Here is a 20,648-nt window from a genome sequence, read left to right as displayed (position 1 = left end):
TTCATCTGTTGAAGGGCGTCTGCTCTTTCCACTGTTTGACCATTGTGGACATTGCTGCTCTGAACAGTGGGGTACAGATGGCCCTTCTTTTCACTACATCTGTATCTTCGGGGTAAATACCCAGCAGTGCTCTTATAGGAAACTATGATTACCACCACCACCCCCCGCCAAATTTGAAAAACAGTGCTCTACTGTATCTCCTTTAGTTATTTTTTTCTTTCTTCTGTCAACAGTAGTTTTTCCATGAATGATTATAATGATACCTAGCATTTATTGTGTACTGACACATGCTAACACTGCTTTAAGTGCTTTGCACTTAAATTCATTTAAGTTTCCCAACAACTGTGAGGTGGCTGTTATGATCCTCACTTTGCAGACAAGGAAACAGAAACAGAGAGATGAATAACTTGCCCAAGATTCACAGCTAGTATTTAAAGCAGCCAGGATTTGAACACATTTAGGCTAGATGCCCAATCTGCACTATTAACCTCTGAGCTGTGCTGCCGCTTGCTATACAAAATATTTTTGAGGAGTTCAGGTAATTTTCTTCTAGTATTAAGTCTATAAAAACCACTATAATATTGCATATTATAGTCTCTTTGAATTTCGGTGTAATTATGAATACTCCACCTATAGATGTCTCTTATACCACAATAATAGTACTAATATTATTAGTAGTACTATTACTAGTATTACTGCTAATAATTTATTGATAGCTGAATAGACATACTGAAATAGCAAAAAAAATTGAAAATATTTCCATCAATTAGAAACTGGCTAGACACTGGAATACTCTGCAGAAAAGAAAAGAATAGAAAGTTTTCTATGTACCAATCTGGAAAAATCTCAAAAATATATTAAGTGACCAAAGGCGAGGCATGCTTGTATTAAACACAGGGGAGAAATAGTGGTATATATATTTGCTTATATATATAATCCCCATCACCTCTTTGATCCCCGCCCTACTTCCCATCGAGTAACCATCAGTTTGTTTTCCACGTTCAGAGTCTGTTTTTTGGTTTGCCTCCCTACCCCCATGATCATTTGTTTTGGTCCTTAAATTCAGTGTATGAGTGAAATCATATAGTACTTGTCTTTCTGTGACTTACTTTACTTAGCATAATAGTTTCTAGATCTACCCATGGCCTTGCACATGGCAAGATTTCATTCCTTTTTATGGCTGAGTTATATTCCATTATATATATATATATATATATATATATATATATATAAATAAACATATAGACAGACCACATCTTCTTTATCCATTCATCAGTCATTGGACACTTGGACTGTTTCCATAATTTGGCTATTATAAATAATGCTGCTATGGACATTGGGCTGCATGTATCCCTTCGATTAAGTATTTTTGTATTTTTTGAGTAAATATCCAGTAATATAGTTGCTAGGTCTAGGGTAGTTCAATTTTTAACTCTTTGAGGAACCTCCATACTGTTTTCAAGAATGACTGCAACAGTTTGCACTCCCACCAACAGTACAGGGGTTTCCTTTTTCTCCACATTCTTGCCAACATTTGTTTCTTGTGTTTTTGATATTAGCCATTCTGGCAGGTATGAGGTGGTATCTCATTGTAGTTTTGATTTGCGTTTCCCTGATGATGAGTGATACTAGTCATCTTTTCGTGTGTCTTTTGGCCATCTGGATGTCTTCTTTAGGAAAATGTCTATTCATCTCTTCTGCCCATATTTTAATTGGATTATTTGGTTTTTAGGTGTTGAGTTTTGTAAGTTCTTTATAGATTCTGGCTACTGACCTTTTATCAGATACACCATTTGCAAATATCTTCTCCCATTCTGTAGGTTGCCTTTTTATTTTGTTGATTGTTTCCTTCACTGTGCAGGAGCCTTTATAGTGATGAAGTCCCAATTGTTTATTTTTGCTTTTGTTTCCCTTGTCTTGGGAGACATATCTAGAAAGAAGTTGGTATTGTTAATGTCAAAGAAGTTACTGCCTATGTTCTCCTCTAGGATTTTTATGGTTTGGGGTCTCACATTTAGGTCTTTAATCCATTTTGAATTTACGTTTGTATTTGGTGTAAGAAAGTGGTCCAGTTTTATTCTTTTGCATGCTGCTGTCCAGTTTTCCCAACACCATTTGTTGCAGAGACTGTCTTTTTCCCATTGAATATTCTTTCCTGCCTTGTCAAAGTTTAATTGGCCAAGTAGTTCTGGGTTTTCTTTTCTGTTCTGTTGATCTGTTGTCCATTTTTGTGCTAGTACCATACTGTTTTGATCACAACAGAATTGTAATATAACTTGAAGTCCAGAATTGAGACATCTCCAGTTTTGCTTTTCGTTTTCAAGGTTGCTTTGGCTATTTGGGGTCTTCTGTGGTTCCATACAAATTTTAGGATTGTTTATTCTAGCTCTGTGAAAAATGCAGTTGGTATTTTGATAGGGATTGTATTAAATATGTAAATTGCTTTGGTAGTGTAGACATTTTAACAATATTTATTGTTCCAATGCATCAGCATGGAATGTCTTTCCATTTCTCTGTGTTATTTTCTTTTCTTTAAGATTTTACTTATTTATTTGATAGAGAGCACAAGTAGACAGAGACGCAGGAGGGGTGGGGGAGGGAGCAGGCTCCCTGCTGACAGAGAGCCTGATGCAGGGCTCGATCCCAGGACCCTGAGATCATGACCTGAGCCAAAGGCAGAGGCTTAACCCACTGAGCCACCCAGGTGCCCCATCTCTGTGTTATTTTCTAATAAAGAAATTTCTATTTTACTCCTTTTCCTAGCCACTCAGTCACTATTAGGTGCTATCAGTTTACTCTGTATTATTCCAGATAAACATATACCAAAAAATATGTCTATAGAGGGGTGTATTTTTTTCTTTAGCCCCTTTTAAACATACTGTTGTATAGCTTGCATTTTTTCCCCACTTAAGAGTGTATCTTAGAGATCATTTCATATTCAATGAAGGTATGAAGACCTTTCTTATTCTGTTTTACAGATTAAGAATATTTCATTGTATGATATACCAGGATGTATTTAATCAGTCCTTTATTAGTAAACATTTGGGTTATTTATAATCCTTTGCTATTTATAAGTGATAAAACAATGAGTAATAGCACATGCAAGACATTTTGCTTGTGTTTTTTTATTGTATTTGTGGGATAAATTCTTAGAAGTGGTTTGCTGTGTCAGCTCTTACATACAGTTGTTTTGATGGTTATTACCAAATGCCTTTCACCAAAATTGTATCAATTACATTAATAGTAATGTATGAGAGTTTCCCTAATCACATGTCTGTGCAGTGTGTTCTCAAACTATTTGATCTTTGCCTCTAGATCTTTTGATTAGGTAAAATATATTTCAGTGTGGTTTTAATTAGCATTTCTCCTAAGGGTGAGCATTTCCATATTTAGGAGCCATTTTATTTCTTTTACTACAGGTTACTTGTTATATGTTTATATGTTTCTTTTGAAAATAATTAGAAAATGAATACAAGTAAAAGATAATTTATTATCTGATCTTGAAAGTATCTCATGATTTTTCTTTGTTTAGAATAATCTTCCACTCTATTTTATCTAAGTCAAGTAAGAAACTTTTATTTTTCTTTCAGAAGTTTTTCCTTAGCTAGGGTATCTCTCATTTTAGTGACCCACATTTGGACTCAACATCTGCTGCATAAAGATAAGCCAAGTAATCCTGAAGTAGTCTATGAATGCCAGGAGAAAAAAATTCATTTATGTAGTTCTTTGTTAATTTTTATTCATTGTTCAATTTCCTATCATAAGATGAAAAATATTGCAATTTTTCTACCATTGGTAGTTCCCTTTTTCTCAAGTTATTTCTGTGCCTTACATTGGAAATAAATGCCCTTTCTCAACAGAGCAGGAAAATATAGCAGTTAAAAATATATATGCACGAAACAACAAAACCCCAAAATACATAAACAGAAATTGACAGAATTGAAAGAAAAAATAGATCCACAATTATAGCTGAACACTCCAGTGTTCTTTCTTACTAGTCAATGATAAGGAGACAGTATAAATGACACCTGAACAGTACTATCAATCAACTTGTGTCATTAACATCTATAGAATACTTCACCAAAAAATAACAGAATGCATATTTTTTACAAGTGCACATGAGCATTCCTCAGAATATGCCATATGCCAAGCCATAATGCAAGTTATCAATATATTTAGAAGAGTTGAAATCATATAGCATATTTTCTGACCATATAAGAATTAAAGTCATTAACAAAAAAATATGGAAATCCCCAAATGTATGGGAATTAAGCAACATACTTTTGAATAACTTAAAGCAGAAATCCCAAGGAAATTAGAAAATACTTAAACTGAGTGAAAATGAGAAACACAGCATAGCAAAAAAAGCAGGATGTCACTGAAATAATTCTTGGAGAGATACAACTTTAAGTGAAGAAGGTTCTCAAGTCATTCATCTAAATTTCTATTTTATAAAGCTAAAAATAGGGCAGATTAGGCCCAAAGCAAGTAAAAGAGGCAGTGTACAAACTAATGTCACAAATGATGAGGATTTGGAGTACCTGAAACTCTCACTCATTGCTGATGATAATGCAAAATGGCATAGTCAAATTTTTTTATATAAATTTTTTATTATGTTATGTTAGCCACCAAACAGTACATCATTAGTTTTTGATGTAGTACATAGTCAAATTTGAAAAAAGTTTGGCAATTTCTTTTAAAAGCTGAGCATGCATTTACTGTACAACCCAACAATTCTACTCCTAGGTATTTACCAAAAGAAATAGAACATATGTTCACATAAAGACTTACATAAATGTTTAAAACAGCTTAATTTGTAGTAGTCAAAAACTAAGCAACCCAGAATTCACTCGCAAGTAAACACATGAATAAAATGTGGTATATCCAAACAGTATAATACTATTCAGCAGTAAAAAGGAATGGACTGCTGATACAATAACATGAATGAATCTCAAAATATGCTCAGTGAAAGGAGGACAGGCACAAAAGACCACACACACACACACACACACACACACACTCACATATACACACACATACTGTTTGATTCTATTTATGTGGAAATTTTTTAAAAATCCATTACTATAAAGACAGAAAGCATGATTAGTGGTTGCTTGGGGCCAGGAGTAGGAACTGGAATTGATTGCATATAGGCAAAAGCAAAATTTTTGGAGGGGATGGAGTTGTTCTGAAGTTTTATTGTAGTAGTGGTTACCTGACTATACATTTGTCAGAATTCATCAAACTACACGTAAAGTGGGCAAATTTTATGGTATGTGTAATACACCTCAATTATATTGTTTTTTTAAGATGGCTTTATTGTTGCTAGAAAAATGGGAGATGTATAGCCTCATTTCTAGAGATTATAAAAATTAACATCTTTTTCAGCCTGCATTTCATTTTACTTTTTTATCTTTATTTTTTTCTTTGTAGCACATTTATTTTAGAATTTATACTTAATCTACATAATTAGTTCAATTTTGCAAACAGATGTTTGAATGTTTACTATGTGCCAAGCAGGGGGAAAACAGAGCCCCTATCCCAGGGTACTATTCCCATAGTCTTACAGGAAATGCTAATTTATTTTTAAATTAATTATTAGAAAATATAAACACAAGAAGAGAAGTGTTTACAAAGTATGGACGCGTTAACTTTAGCTGATTCGAGCTGAGTAATCTAAGGGGTCTTTAAGTTTAGTGAGGGAAGGATTCCCTCGGGAGCTGTCATTTGAAGGATGAGAGGAATTGATCAGTGGACAGGGGAAAGTAAACATATTAGCCTCCTAAATAGTCTTTAGTTAAATAGAGTGGTAGTGGGGGGTGTATTTTGGTGTTTATAAGACTAACAAAGTCCTTTAAAACACAGGATTTGAGTCCTTTAGCTCACTGATTTCTTCGTTTCTCTTATTACTGATAGAACTTCAACTTAGCTGGCACTTAGATCTCTCAAGTTTTTAAAAACTCCACCCTCTTTTGGAGTTTCATACCCATTCAGGGTCCTGGCATATTATTTTGTACTGCGTCTTGTGAATTCCATATTTTCACTGTTCTTCAGCCACACTGACAGCCTATGTCTTTTTACCCAAAAGTTACTTTCCCTTTGCCCCCAAAACATTTGCTCTCATAGAGTGGCTAGATTCTATAGACTGTATTATTCACCAGAAATGTGCAACACTATTTAAAAAATAAATGTATAGAAGAAGCAGATGCTATCTTAAATCACTTACGATTTAAATTTCAATGAGAAATACTGTGGGATATTTGGATAGAAAGCTGGGAACCTATTATCTCTTCTTTTCTCCTTCTACTCCCTATACTTTCCTTTACTTGACTCCGTTGAGAAAATTTTCTTACTGTCCAAAAGTAACTGATGAGGATGACATTTAAAATATCTATAATGGAAACTGTTCTTTATGAAATGCCTTGAGAATTTTCTGTTTCATGTCTAAAAGGAAGAAGAAGAATTTTCGGTTCTTTCCAGCTGCCTGGGACTTCTGCCAACATTTTACCAAACAGAACATCCATTCATCAGTGCCTCTTGTCTGGATTGGCCAGTTCCAGCATTTGATATTATATCTCAGTGGTGTCTTGAGATAAATTCATTTACTGAAAGACATGCAGAACAAGGAAAGGTATGTAAAAAAGAGTAGTATTGCCCACTTGTCATAGGGGTGATATGTTAATAGGGTAAGAGAATAATGAAAATTAAAAATTTCAGGTCAGTGGTTTTGGGGAGCATATACTAAACTAATTTTGTTGAATAAATGGTTTCCTTATGTTTATGATTCTAAAAGCAAAAATACTTCTGTTAACAAAGCTAGGTTATTAATATGCTACTTTAAGTTGGTTTTAGGTCATTAGGCTTTTATTGAATGTCTTAAATAATCATAGCCCTAGACTTGAAAGATATAAAGGAATTTTAAGATAGACAAGGAATTTATAAGCTTATTGGGAAGACAGCTGTTACACAAAAATCAAAAATTTGGAGTAGCAGATTTAAAAGGCCATGTCTTTAATTTTAGAATTTGCTGGGCCTATCCTGCCAGCTTGGCTAGTGAAGGGTTTTGTGTTGAAGATAGGTGAACTGGAAAGGTAGAGCGGGGGCTGTGGGAAGTGGCTATGAATTCCATGGTTTGATGCTTAGACTTTCTACCTTAAACTATAGGTGGAACTCCAGTTTTTGAGAAATGGAATAATATGATGGAGGTATTTTAGGGAGATAATTTGGGTAATTTTTTAGTAGGCCAATTGAAATGAGAGAGAGAAGCCAGAGATTATCTAGGTGGTGAAGAAAATCTGGTATTACTCTGACAGTAGAAATTAGACAGAATATAACCAATGCAAGACATTTGAGAAAAATATATAGGACTTGATGACCACATGTATATTTGACTTTAAGATCTGAACACAAAGCATTGAAGGAATAGTAACTAGTAGACATAATTCTGATAAAAAATCTGATCCTGCTTAAAATACCGTTGATGGTGTATGGAGGAAGACTGGAGTCTTTGCATGGCATTCAGGGGTTTTCACCAGCTTGCTTGCCTTTCTAAACTTCATCCATACCACTCTCCTGCTGCCACCTTGCTCAAACTGCAGAAGAATGTTTTAAATGTGCTATATGTTTTTAAACATCTGTGTTATTTCTTATTACTATTACTTTTATCTAAAGCAGTTTTCCTATCCTTCTCCTGTTGAATTAATCACTCCTCAAGGCTTTGCTAAGATAAGTGTACCTCTTCTGTAAAGCTTTGTCTGATAATCCTTCTTCTTCAGTTCTAATCCCCTCCTTCTGTTGTGTTATATGACAGTACTTTTGCCATGGTCTCTAACAGTCACCATATTTATCACTTTTGTTTGTTTAATATGTCTGAATGGGGGGCTCCAAAAGCAAAAATTGTTCCTTATTTTTCTTTGAGTTGCTAGTTCCTAGAAAGTACCTGATATAGACTGGTCGCCTAATAAATATTTGTAGAACAGTTAACTGGTAGGATGATATAATTGGTAGAAATAGAACTGGTAAAAGAAGAGCCATGTTTCAGAGAAGATGAGAATTTTAATTTTAAAAAGGAGATAATAGGGGCGCCTGGTTGGCTCAGTGGGTTAAAACCTCTGCCTTCAGCTCAGGTCATGATCCCAGGGTCCTGGGACCGAGCCCCACATTGGGCTCTCTGCTCAGCAGGGAGCCTGCTTCCCCTCCCCATTCCGCCTGCCTCTCTGTGTACTTATGATCTCTGTCAAATAAATAAATAAAATCTTTTTAAAAAATAAAAAATAAATAAAAAGGAGATAATAAAAAATTAGTATTTTATTTTATTTTCAAAAGATTTTATTTATTTGAGAGAGAGAGACAGAGATAGCATGGGCAAGGGAAGGGGCAGAAGGAGCTGGGAAGCAGACTCCCCACTGAGCAGGGAGCCCAACATGGGACGGGATCCCAGAACCCTCTGTTTCATGACCTGAGCCAAAGACAGAGGCTTAACTCACTTTGCCACCTAGTCTTAGTATTTTAGATAGAGGTATCACACTAGAATAGCCATTGAGTGAATAATAAAGGCAAGGTAAGCATAAATAATAAATGTCTCTGCTTTTGTTCACTTCTGTTTTCTATTGAAATCCTTAAGGAAATAATATTTTATACCCTCTCTTTTTTAAAGGAAAGATAATTTCAAGACATTAATTGAGCCTTGTATACTATGTATAAAATTTTTTTTCCTATCTAGTAATTTCCTTATTTTTAGATAATAGTTAGAATCTGAAGTTATATATTGATGTCTAGAAACCTATAATGAATGACTAGGGGTAAGAGATGGATATAACTTAGGACCAGGACAGGAGAAAGTGAGGAGTATACATGTACTTAAAATTTTTTGTTTTCACAGGAGTCATGGGTTAAACAATAGATAAAAATTAACTCATTTGAGGGGCACCTGGTGGCTCAGTTGGTTAGGCGTCTACGTTCTCCTTGGGCCATGATCCCCGGGTCCTGGGATTGAGGCCCACATCCAGCTCTCTGCTCAGAGGAGAGCCTGCTTCTCCCTCTCCCTCTGCCTGCCATTCTCCCTACTTGTGCGCGTGCGCGCGCGTGCACGCACACACACACACACGCACACGCACACACACGCACACACACACACACACACAGTCTCTCTCTCTCAAATAAATAAATAAATAAATCTTTTAAAAAATTAATTCATTTGCTAGTATAATAACAAGCTCCCATGTTAGATGTATGATTATTAGTATGAATATCGATGGAAAATAAGAATTTGTCATTTAAAAAATAATCTTTTGTGTAAAATTGAGTGATAATAATTTGTTTTAGAGCCAGAACAGTGACATTTATTTCTACTTATTCCAAAATTTTCCGGTTATTTGAATGCACTCCCATCTGACATGCATCCCTACTTTTATCCCTGTTCCACTCAGTTCTATTTCTAGTCCCGACTCTGACCCAGGTCAACCAGATTTTCTTCACCTGGAAATTTTAAATATGAACAAGATAGAAACAATATTTGGAGCTGAGTAGTCCAACAAAAGTACCCTTGGAAGAAAGTCTGAATTATTGCTCTGATTTTTTGTATCAGCTAAGATTCTTTGGTCACAGACAGTTTTGGTGTGTTTTCTCTGAAGTGCTGCTGCTGGATAACCCCATCTGAACCACTTTCCGCCCTTCTGTATGGTGCTCAAGATTCAGATTCCTGGGAGAAAGGATCTGATTGACCTAATCTGCATCCTGTGTATACCCCTGTGATGGGGCAGGATCTTGCATTAGGGCAATTGTCAGACCTGTATGGAACAAGAAAAGAGGTTATTTTCCAAATACTGTAATACTGTTAATAATATAAGAAGGCAGATAAGGTTGTGGACAAATTGAAAAACATAAACAACAAACAATGGTGGCCCACTGTCTTCATATCTTACCCATTGGCATGTAGACATCCTTATTCTCATTCACAGAGTTTCATTTATTACACTGTTCAAAATGATGTAACCGTTGCATTTATAATCACAAATGCATCTACCAGTTTGCCAAATATGCAAATAAAGTCACAGCCAATAGTTACATCATCATACCCTTCTGAATGCAGAGGCTCTGAGAGATGTCCATTCCTTCTATATTTGTTGTACTTATACCCTGGTGGCCTGGAAATTTTTAATTAGCAGTTCCTCACTCTGAATTCCATAGTTAAGTGAAAGAAAAAGAGAAAATTTTGCAAGAAGATATGCCACCATTGTAAGCAAGAACATTTTCAAGTAGTCATAAAGCTATAACTAATATATAGTCGAATATATGACCAGAACCTCAACAGGTTGTATTTATTCAACCAAGGATGTGAACCACACTTTATTCTGAGAGATCTGAGCTTCTGGTAATTGGTTCTGTCTTGCTTATATTAAGGCCATAATAGTTTTGTGTTAAATTTTTATCTTTTGATCTTGGGACATGGTGAGCAGCGGGTCTCAGGGATCTCTAAGTTTAAAACATTCTGCTGCTAATTATATAGCAATATTTCTGTTCTTCTTGATAGTTCAGACTATGCTATAAGCCACTCCTTTCTTCTAGTGAGAAGAAATGGACAGATGATATTTGGTTTCTACTTCAGTGGGACTATTATCATATCCTCTGATGGAGGACAGTACACAACTTTCTTAGAATGGTCCTAAACCACAGAAGAATTCAGAATAGCAGGAAACAAAAATAAAAGAACTGAATTCTTAGGTGTAATCATGAGACCTGCCAAAACCACTTCTCACTCCCTGGTTTCCAGACTGATGGATTTCATCTGCAGTAAAATGATCACCCACAATGTACTGGTTGCTGTTTTAGAGCATGGACTTCATTCTGTAGGAGCATATACTTCATCTTATTTTCTCCCAGCTGGTACCATCTACATTCTGTCAGTGAAGTAGTTCGTCATTTAAAAGATGAACAGTTTTGGGTGCCTGGGTGGCTCAGTGGGTTAAGCCACTGCCTTCAGCTTAGGTCATGATCTCAGGGTCCTGGGATCGAGTCCCATATCGGGCTCTCTGCTCAACAGGGGGCCTGCTTCCCTTCCTCTCTCTCTGCCTGCTTCTCTGCCTACTTGTAATCTCTGTCTGTCAAATAAATAAATAAAATATTTAAAAAAAAAAAAGATGAGCCGTTTTGTCAGATGTTTGAATATATGTTAGGATCAGTTACTTCCATAGACATCCACCTGTTGCCTCACATCTGTCATTATGAAAAAAAATTCTTTAAGACCATGTGGTGTGAGCTGCTGGGTAATAGACCGTCTAATCTAGATAGGTATCAAGTTCGGTGAGGACAAATTGCTCTCCCTTCCACTGATGGAAGAGTGCGGTATAACCAACCCATTACAGAATATGCAATCTTTGCAGTCTGAGTTTGGGCACTGAATGTAGGCAAATAGCATATTGTAAGCACATATATTTGCCTTGGCCTTGCTTCCATGGCTACTTTATCCATGAGCTTATTGATAAATGCCAGGCTGACTACATAAGTACTGCATCAATTTAGATAGGTTATGGTTGTTTGTAAGTAATGTGAAATGGTCGGTTTATTGAGATATTAGATTCATACTACATTTTATCTATTCATGGAGGGGCATCTAGAAAGGAATTACTGCTATTACCAGTATTTTTATAAACTGCAAATAATGAATTAAGTATACTCTGTGGGGAAACTTAACTAATTTGGCATTTTTTTCCCCATACTTGTAGCAGAAAGTTTATTAAAAAGAGTTGTAGCCGTAGCATTTATGGATACAAAAGGCCTTAACAGCTGGTGGTACAAGAGGGTTTTACATCTTCTTAGGAGATTCTAAATTATAAATTGTTGAGGTAGAAATAATGAGTTATAACCATAACCTTACCTTAAGAAAAGCCAATAAATTGTTTATCTGAGAAAGATCAAAAGTTGATTTTTTAAAAGTTTACTTAAAATTTTGCATTAAGCGTATTTAAAAACAAGTACATCTAGATATATGCAGTCTTAGTTATACAGTTTTAATAACTAAGTCTTAGTGCAGTCTTAGTTATGTTTAATATTTTTAAGTAATGACAAGTTTAAATGTTTTAGGGTACATAATCTAAAAACTGATACCGTACTGTAATTGGAAACAACATTAAAATAGAGATTGGTAATTGTACTATTTTAGTCACTTGTAAAATGGAAATGAAAAGAGTTTAATAAAGAAAATAAGCCACATACTTAGAGACAGATGTGTTTTTCTTAGAAAAAAAAAGGCCTTTAAAATATAAGCATTTTGTGTTAGTGACTTAAATACGTAGGATTAATGAGTAATTTTGGATAATATTTTAGGCCTTGCTTATCCAAGAGTCAAGATGGAAATTACCACACCTGCTCCAGTTGCCTGAGAATTACAACACCATTTTTCAGTACTACCACAGAAAAACCTGTAGTGTCTGCACTAAGGTTCCTAAGGATCCTGCTGTTTGCCTTGTTTGTGGTACTTTTGTATGCCTGAAAGGACTTTGCTGCAAGCAACAAAGCTACTGTGAATGTGTATTGGTAAGCAATAGTAAATAATAGAAAATGTATGAAAACTCAAATGTATTGGCACATGGAAATGTGGTATATGTGGTTAATCCTGCTCTTCATATTAGCTCTTCTTTGAATTAAATACACAGTACACAAGGATTTTGTTTTTGTTCTTTTGTTAATCCAGTAGAAGGGTTTAAAAAAAAGAAAAACCCAAACATCTGAGGCTTTACTTAAGTGAGTAAAACTTTTCTTAAGTCCACTTCCACTTCTTCCCTCTGTGCCCGTTGCCCTTTCATGGTAGGAACTCTTACACGGTGAGCATTAAGACAGTGGTCATACCTGCTCTTGTGGGTGCCAGCCTCTGAATTAGGTTTAGGTTGGCTCTTAATTGCTTTCCTAGATAATCCTTAACCCAAATTCCTCCTAATGTATTACTAATCAAATGTTAAGAATGAAATTGTAAGTTTAACTTAGATGAAATCTTATTAAGAATTGAAGAGATATTTGGTATTATTTAGAAGAAATTTAACTAAGGCATTCTTGATTTTCTTATAAAGTCCATTTTATTATGAAGATCACTGATATATTTTTAATTATTTAGCATTCTCAGAACTGTGGTGCTGGAACAGGAATTTTCCTTTTGATCAATGCTTCGGTGATTATCATCATTCGAGGCCACCGCTTCTGCCTCTGGGGTTCTGTGTATTTGGATGCCCATGGAGAAGAAGATCGGGATCTTAGGTTAGATATGCATGGGTATATTTGAATGTTTTATTGATGTCTCATCAATAAGAACAATGTACCATTCCTGGCTTTGTAATTGTAATAATAATTTCTTTTTATATTAAGAAATTCTGATAGTCATTAAGTTAAAGCTGTTTCTAGTTTTTGAGATACTTTACATATCCTAAGGAAATTTACTTTACACATGGTAAGGGAATATAAAATAAACCAAACTACTATGTGAGATTTTAGCCATAAAGAATCTATTTTTTTTAAATGTGTGTGAAATCTTCACTGTATTGTACAACTTTTAATACCTTTTTTTCCTTTTTATTCTAGGCGAGGCAAACCTCTCTACATTTGTAAGGAAAGATACAAAGTTCTTGAGCAACAGTGGATTTCTCATACTTTTGATCACATCAATAAAAGATGGGGTCCACATTACAATGGGCTGTGACTCACCACCTCAGCATTGCATTATATCATTTTCATTAAGAATTTATCAACAATAAGCTCTACCTTAATTTGGGGGATTAACGCTTTTGCTGAGGGAGAAAAAGAAAACATATATTATAAAGCCTTTCCAAAATTAGGTGCTTGGTAATCACATTAATGGTATAATAAAAATTTTTTTAAGTATCTGGAGAACATAACAAATAACAAGTTATATCATTCTTTAGTGGTCCTTTTTTTTTTAAGTCCACAATTAATAAGAAGCACAACTTGTTGACAAAATCATTTAAAAATGATTCTCCCAGCAATGCATATCAGCTATTCATTGATACTTGGAGTGGGTGTGATTTATTTAAAGTTTTACTGCTTCTTTATATCTGTGTGTTTTAATTTGCATCTGCTAAACACAATGCATCCTTTCCCTCTGGCATTCTTGTTTGATTTGAGATTTTTGCTGTATGTAATTAGAAAAAAAATGTAAAACATGATTTATGTGAAATATTGTATAGTAAAAGTTGGTCTAATAGTAGGACTTAAAAATTTTTTCTTATTGTGAGGAATCTGTTAAAAAGTTTAAGGCTTTGCTGAAAACTTAATTCATTCTCAGGAATTTCATAAATATTCTCCCCAGGTAAATAATTGAAATAGTTGTAAAATAAGTAGATAGCTGCTGTTAATATAATACAGTACATTTTGAGGGACATATGTGTGGTTGGGGAAGGGAGTCCTTAAAAATCAAAATTTGCCATTTCATTTGGATGACTTACTTGAGGTATTAACAAGTAGATTTTACTATAAAATCAGATGTTTTAAGAACATACATATGGCAGATTTTGATTCTGTGCATGCCCACCGTTTTTTACCAACCAAGTTTTTGTTTAAATGATCGAATTGGAAATTGCTCAGACTTACCCACAAATGAAGCTTAGTTTTGGAACTTTCCTGTCAGCTCGAGAGGTTCATCTATATTGTATTTGTGCAGCGTAATCACTGCTATTTCTGCTTAGTTTCCTAAAAGGAAAAAAAAAGGCTCAGTGGTGATGACCCTCATAAATGAGCCATGCATCTGCATTCTTCTTAGAAGCTGCTGCGAAAAGCAATTTATGTTTGTTGGGTTTTTTTAATCAGTAAGAATGGGAATGATTGAACTAAAACCCACTCTATAAATAGAGAAGGAAGATTACAGAAAAGCATGTTATATATTGCTAACAAGATTTTTCTTCCAAATGATTTAGTAATTTGATGATTATTTAATAGATAGTGTTATCAAGCAATTCCTGGTACTTTGGACTTCCATGGCTTGTTATATAAAATTACATTTTTACATGTAAAAATAAACTAAAAAACATCTAATCATAAAATACAAAAATAAAGTCAGATCTATGTTCTAAAAATTATTGAATGACATGACATTACAGAATGTGAAAATGGATATTAAATGATAGCCTTGCATTAAAATACAGCAGAACAGTACATATTCAAATGTGTTCAAAGGTCAAAAAATTACCTATAGCTCCACAATAAAATACATGGAAATAGCTTGCTATTTTTATATATATTTCCAAAATATTAAGATAACTTTCTGAAAGATGAGAATGATTCTGTTTAACTAAATAGTTGTCCTTTCAAACACATTGCTACTTTTTTAAATACTGTATCATAAGTTCAGCCTGTCATATTTTTTGCATTGGTCATTCTGAATACCAGACCATTTGTAAGTGTGGTTGAAGAGCAAATGCTAATTTAAATCTCTAGTAAATACTGATACAGGATTCATGAACTTGAATAATTCTACAGTTTGAAACTCTGATGCTATATATACATGGTATAATGTATTCAGACTTTGATTACTACATATTTAAAATGGAATGTTTTATGATTGTGCATATGGATGTGAAGTGAAAATATTAGCCTTAACATTAAAATTTGGGTATTTGATAGTGTTTATTTTGATATTGGTGAATTAGTCACCAGTAAATTTTTGAAAAGCACTTGGTTGAAAATTGTACTTGAATTACATACATGCATGCTGCTAAACTAGAATTTTAATTTTTTCCCCCATAACTTTTATAAGTCCCATTTATAAGCCCACTTTTAAAAATAACAGGTCCAAGCTAGAGTGATGTATGTATATTATTAAAAAAATGTACTGGTGTGGTATCTTGTATGAATGAACATTTAATACAGTACATTACTGTAGAGGCTAAATCAATCTTTATAATTAAGCAGAGATTACAAAACTAGGAATAATCAACATTGTAAGATATGTTAATAAAAACCTACTGTCATTTGGTTTGTGAAAGGTCCTTAAAATGTTTAATTCTTAAATGTTTTTCTTTTTTTAAGGTATTGACAATAATAAGTGTAAGTGAGCATAGCAGAAAAGATCAAAGCATAACATAACTGGTAGTTGCTCTAAGGTGGAGTTAAATATAAAGGTTTGCTTTTCCTTTTACCTTTTATTTGCAGAGGTAGTTCCTGTTTCTTCTATTCTTGTCTTAAAAGAATGCAAAGTTTTTTTTCTAAGTGTATATTTTTGGAAGCTGGGGAGAAGGGAATGGGTATGCAGATCTGAGGAACACTACTTTGGTCCTTGCTGCTTTCTAAAAATTTCAGCTAGACTTCAGAAATCTAAAGGGCTGTATGATAATGTTTATTTTGAATGGAGTGTGATTTTGTTGGAATTGACAGTGTTTGCTCCTACCCCCTCCATCCTGAAGCTCACCAGGCAGTTATCAGCTAAGCATCCATTTGTGTTCACAAACCTTTTTTTCCCTACTTTACGTATTTTGGCATTTATTGATTTCTTTTTTTTTTAATTTTATTTATTTATTTGACAGACAGAAATCACAAGTAGGCAGAGAGGCAGGCAGAGAGAGAGGGGGAAACAGGTTCCCTGCTGAGCAGAGACTCCCGATGTGGGGCTTGATCCCAGGACCCTTGGGATTATGACCTGAGCCGAAGGCAGAGGCCTTAACCCACTGAGCCACCCAGCATTTATTTATTTCTATAACTTAGAAAAGATGCTGATTGAAAACACTGACAACAGTGCGAGAGAATATATGAACCAAGAGTCTTGTATGAATCTTGTATGAATGAACATTTCATTCATGGAGATGTTCATAGCATCTCCAGGATTGTAATTGCTGACTCTCAAGTTCCTGTTGTTGTCTTATTTTTGTGGTCCTGTTGAACAACAAAAACAAAGCACATGTGATTTTTAAAAAAATTTTATTTATTTGACAGAGATCACAAGTAGGCAGAGAGGCAGGCAGAGAGAGAGGAGGAAGCAGGCTCCCTGCTGAGCAGAGAGCCGGATGCGGGACTCGATCCCAGGACCCTGAGATCATGACCTGAGCTGAAGGCTGCGGCTTAACCCACTGAGCCACCCAGGCGCCCAGCACAACGTGATTTTAACCATGATTTTAATCAAATTACCAAGACAAGATACCTTCACTGGGGGTTATTCCTGACATGTGATGGTTGGTGGGTCTCAGTCCCATTCACAGCACATAGTTGTTTTCCTTTATGATCTGGCTGGAGTGGGCTGAAGGATGGCAACGTGATCACTTCTTGATTTGTGACACTTCAAGCCCCCTTGATAACAAAGCACATTAAATACAAAAGAGCTATTACCATCCTAGTGTGCCATAATCAAGTAGCAGTGGAGTGAACATGACTCCAGCTGAAAAGGCATGATGGGATCTTAAGGATGGCTGCAAAGTAAGATGTGACAATAACAAAACTAATGTGGCAGAGCCCAAGAGCAAGCCAGAGAAGTAAGGTCAAGAACACAGATCAAGGCTATGGAAGGAAAGTCTAGAGCAAAGGAAGAGGATTCATATCTGATTCCCTATTATGTTGGTGACAGAGGAGCAGGGTCATCTGTGGAGGGTGAGCCAGCCTAGTGTATCTGGGAGTTTTGACTTAAGTGGTAGGATTTAGACATGGTATGAGAGAACAGGCTAGAAGTAAAGAGAAGTACCACAGAAGTCATAGTGAGGACACAGTGGGGTTAGAAGCCACATTTCCATGGAGCAATTTTTAGAACTCCTAACATCAGCAGTCCAGAACCCAAAGGGTAGAAACTAGACTACTAAATTAACTAATAATTTGGGGATTTGAGAGGTGAGTGCAGTATCGGGTGGTAGAATTGGGAATACTGATTGAAATGAGTGTGGGGTCCCTGCTGGTAAATTATGGGTTATAGGATTGGAAAACATGATGAGACTTAGTGAGGAGATGTGATGCAAGTTTTCAAAGTTTTCATTCGGAATTAGGACAAACTGCTTTTCTGTTGAATCATTTGAATTCATTCAGTAAATATTGAGCTCCTCTTATGCACCAAGCAGTGATGAATACTGGAAGTACAGTGGGAAAAAAGCCAGATAGTCCCTTCTCTTGTATAGCTTTCTGTGTGATGAATACTACAAATGGTGTGTGTGTTAAGAGGTTGGGGGCTAGCTAGGAGAATGGAGTATAAGTTACTATTGAAGGAACGTCTAAATGAGACTTGGGAAGTATGATGAGGGTTCCAGGGGATAGAGATGTCTATGGTGTTTCCCATAGACTGTGTAGGAGACACCTGGGTGAAAGTGGAGGTGTGGGGAGTAGTGTCTCAGGCAGGTATAGGGAGTATAATTGGCAAATATCCAGGGTTAAGAGAGAACTTGTAGTTACAGATCTGAAAGGGCATCCTTACGACTCTAACAGGTGCTTTTGAGAGAGAAAATCTAAATTACAAAGGGATTTTATAAGCTTTCTAAGAGTTTTAGACTTTGTTCAGAGAGCATGGAAAGACATTTCAGGGCTTTAGACAGGAGAGTGGCATAATCCGATTTCCATTTTAGAGAAATCAGTCTGGCTGTACTGTGGAGAAAAATCCAGAGTGGGAAGACGTGTTAGATACCTGTTGAAGGAGCCAAGACACGACAGTTGGCTCAGCTAGGTGAATCATAGTAGAGACAGAAGTGGACAGTGTCAGAAGAGACTTGACAAATCAGTAGGGTGAGGGAGAGCAAGGAATATTTAAGTGCCTCTGTGTTCCAGACTCTAAGCTAATTGTCAGGGACATCACATGGAACAGTTGGTTTCTGTCACCGCTCTTCCGTTCTGCCATTGTAATGCAAACAGCATCCATTGTTCTATGGAAGTGTGAATTGACATGATTGTGTTCCAATAAAGCTACTTATAAAAACAGGCCATAGTTTGCCAAGCTTAGTTTTGGTGAGATGGTAGAGGTAGAAGCCAAAGTATAGCTTCTGAGGTAAGAAGGTAGAAGGTTGACAATGAAGTGGAGGAGTAGAACAATTTCTTGACTCTCCCTAGAATGGCCAGGTCCTTTTCCTCTCTGCAGGACACCTGGCTGTGTTTGCATCAAAACTTCCCTTCAGATAGTTTTTGCTATTAATCAGATGGTGTGTTGTTTGACTATCTGAGTCTAGGGCTTGAAGTCAGCAGACCTGGGTTCGAATGACCTCACTTCACCTCAGTGTGTTAGTGAGGAATGTGCCATGTTCCAAACAAAAAAAGTGACTAAGCAATAGCTTGAAGAAGTAAGGGGTTTATTAGTTTCAAGAAAGAGAAAGCCAAGGTAGGCAGACCAGGAAGGGGAAGCTGCACAAGGAAATCATCATGGATCTAGACCCCTATTGTTTGTCTTTTCTATATTATTAGGTTATAGTTTTTATCCTCATGGCCACAAGACAGCTGTTAATCTCCAGGCTGCTATGCGGATGAAAAGCAAGATGGCTGCTAACCTTGTTTTCCAGGCAGGAAAAAATGCCAAACGTTTCTTCCTAAGGGTGTTACCCACTGTTCATCGAGAAGCCTTCTCCCAGTGCGCTTTTATATAAATCTCATTAGTCAGTACTGTCAGATGGCCACTATTAAATGAAAAGAAATCTGGGAAGGTAGGTGTTTTGGTTTTTGAGCCTTTATGCTAGAGGAATACAGGGCAGATAAAAGGGACTGCGAGTGACTTCTAGGTAGCTAACTCAATGCCTGCCACACTTTGGTTTCTCATCTGTGCGATAGAGACAACAGCCAGTATAACTAAATGTACATAGACACTTCTGGCTTCTATTAATATCAGATTAAGTGTTTCAGACTACATTATCGATTGCTGTGAAACAAATTACCTTAAAACTAATGCAATAAAACAATATTCATTACTTCACAGTTTCTGTGGCTTAGGAATCCAAGAGTAGTTTAGCTGGGTGGTTCTGCCTCAGAGTCCCTTACGAACTGTAGCTAAGGTATCAGCCATGGCAGCAGTCGTCCACGGCTTGACTGGGGCTGGTGGATCTACTTCCAAACTCAGCCAGTGGCTATTGACTAGAGACTTCAGCTTCTCACTACACGGAACTCTCCACAGCACTGCTAAGAACACAGAAGCTGACTTTACCAGAACACATGATCCAAAAGGAGAAGGAAAGACGGAGAACATAAAAAAAACATGCCCAAGATGAAAGCCCCAGTGTCTTTTATAACCTGAGCTTGGAAGTGGCATAATGATAACTTCCACCACATATTCCAACCCTGGTACAATGTGAGAGGGATTTACTCAAGAGTGTTTAAGACAGGAGGTGGTGATCATTAGGGGCTCATCTTATTGAAGCTAAATGTGTGAACAAAAGTTGAAGCAACAGTATTTGTATAGTCTCAAAGTATGCCCCACAAGATGTTTATTAACCACAACAGGTAAGATAATAACTTTATGGTATAGAAACCTGGTAGATAGCACTATAATGAAGAGGTAAGAGTCACTATCACCAGGAATAAAGCTTACTGACTTCATGAATCCTTAATATGATTTATTGAGAAATATGTAATAAAACTGCAAAAAGTGCATAACTTTATTCCAGTCATGTGAAAACATCAGACAAACCCAATCAAAGGACATTCTACAAAATAACATTCTATGAAATAACTTACAGTACTCTTCAAAGTGTCAAGGTGAAAGA

General features: G+C 35.8%; 1 protein-coding gene across 6 annotated transcripts in view; it reads left to right on the top strand.

Moving 5' to 3' along the window:
• Positions 1-15,985, top strand: part of UBR3 (ubiquitin protein ligase E3 component n-recognin 3) — a 239,426-nt gene extending 223,441 nt beyond the window's left edge. For all 6 annotated transcript variants that reach the window (XM_059167078.1, XM_059167073.1, XM_059167076.1 and 3 more), the window contains 4 exons: positions 6,452-6,631; positions 12,325-12,534; positions 13,109-13,248; positions 13,570-15,985. In XM_059167078.1, coding sequence (XP_059023061.1) covers positions 6,452-6,631; positions 12,325-12,534; positions 13,109-13,248; positions 13,570-13,687 — 648 coding nt within the window. In that variant the 3' untranslated portion in view covers positions 13,688-15,985. The remainder of the gene's footprint in view (positions 1-6,451; positions 6,632-12,324; positions 12,535-13,108; positions 13,249-13,569) is intronic.
• Positions 15,986-20,648: the final 4,663 nt, after the last annotated feature.

This window comes from Mustela lutreola, chromosome 3, assembly GCF_030435805.1.
Source record: "Mustela lutreola isolate mMusLut2 chromosome 3, mMusLut2.pri, whole genome shotgun sequence".
Taxonomy (NCBI): Eukaryota; Metazoa; Chordata; class Mammalia; order Carnivora; family Mustelidae; genus Mustela; species Mustela lutreola.
This window is presented reverse-complemented; position numbering and strand designations above follow the sequence as displayed.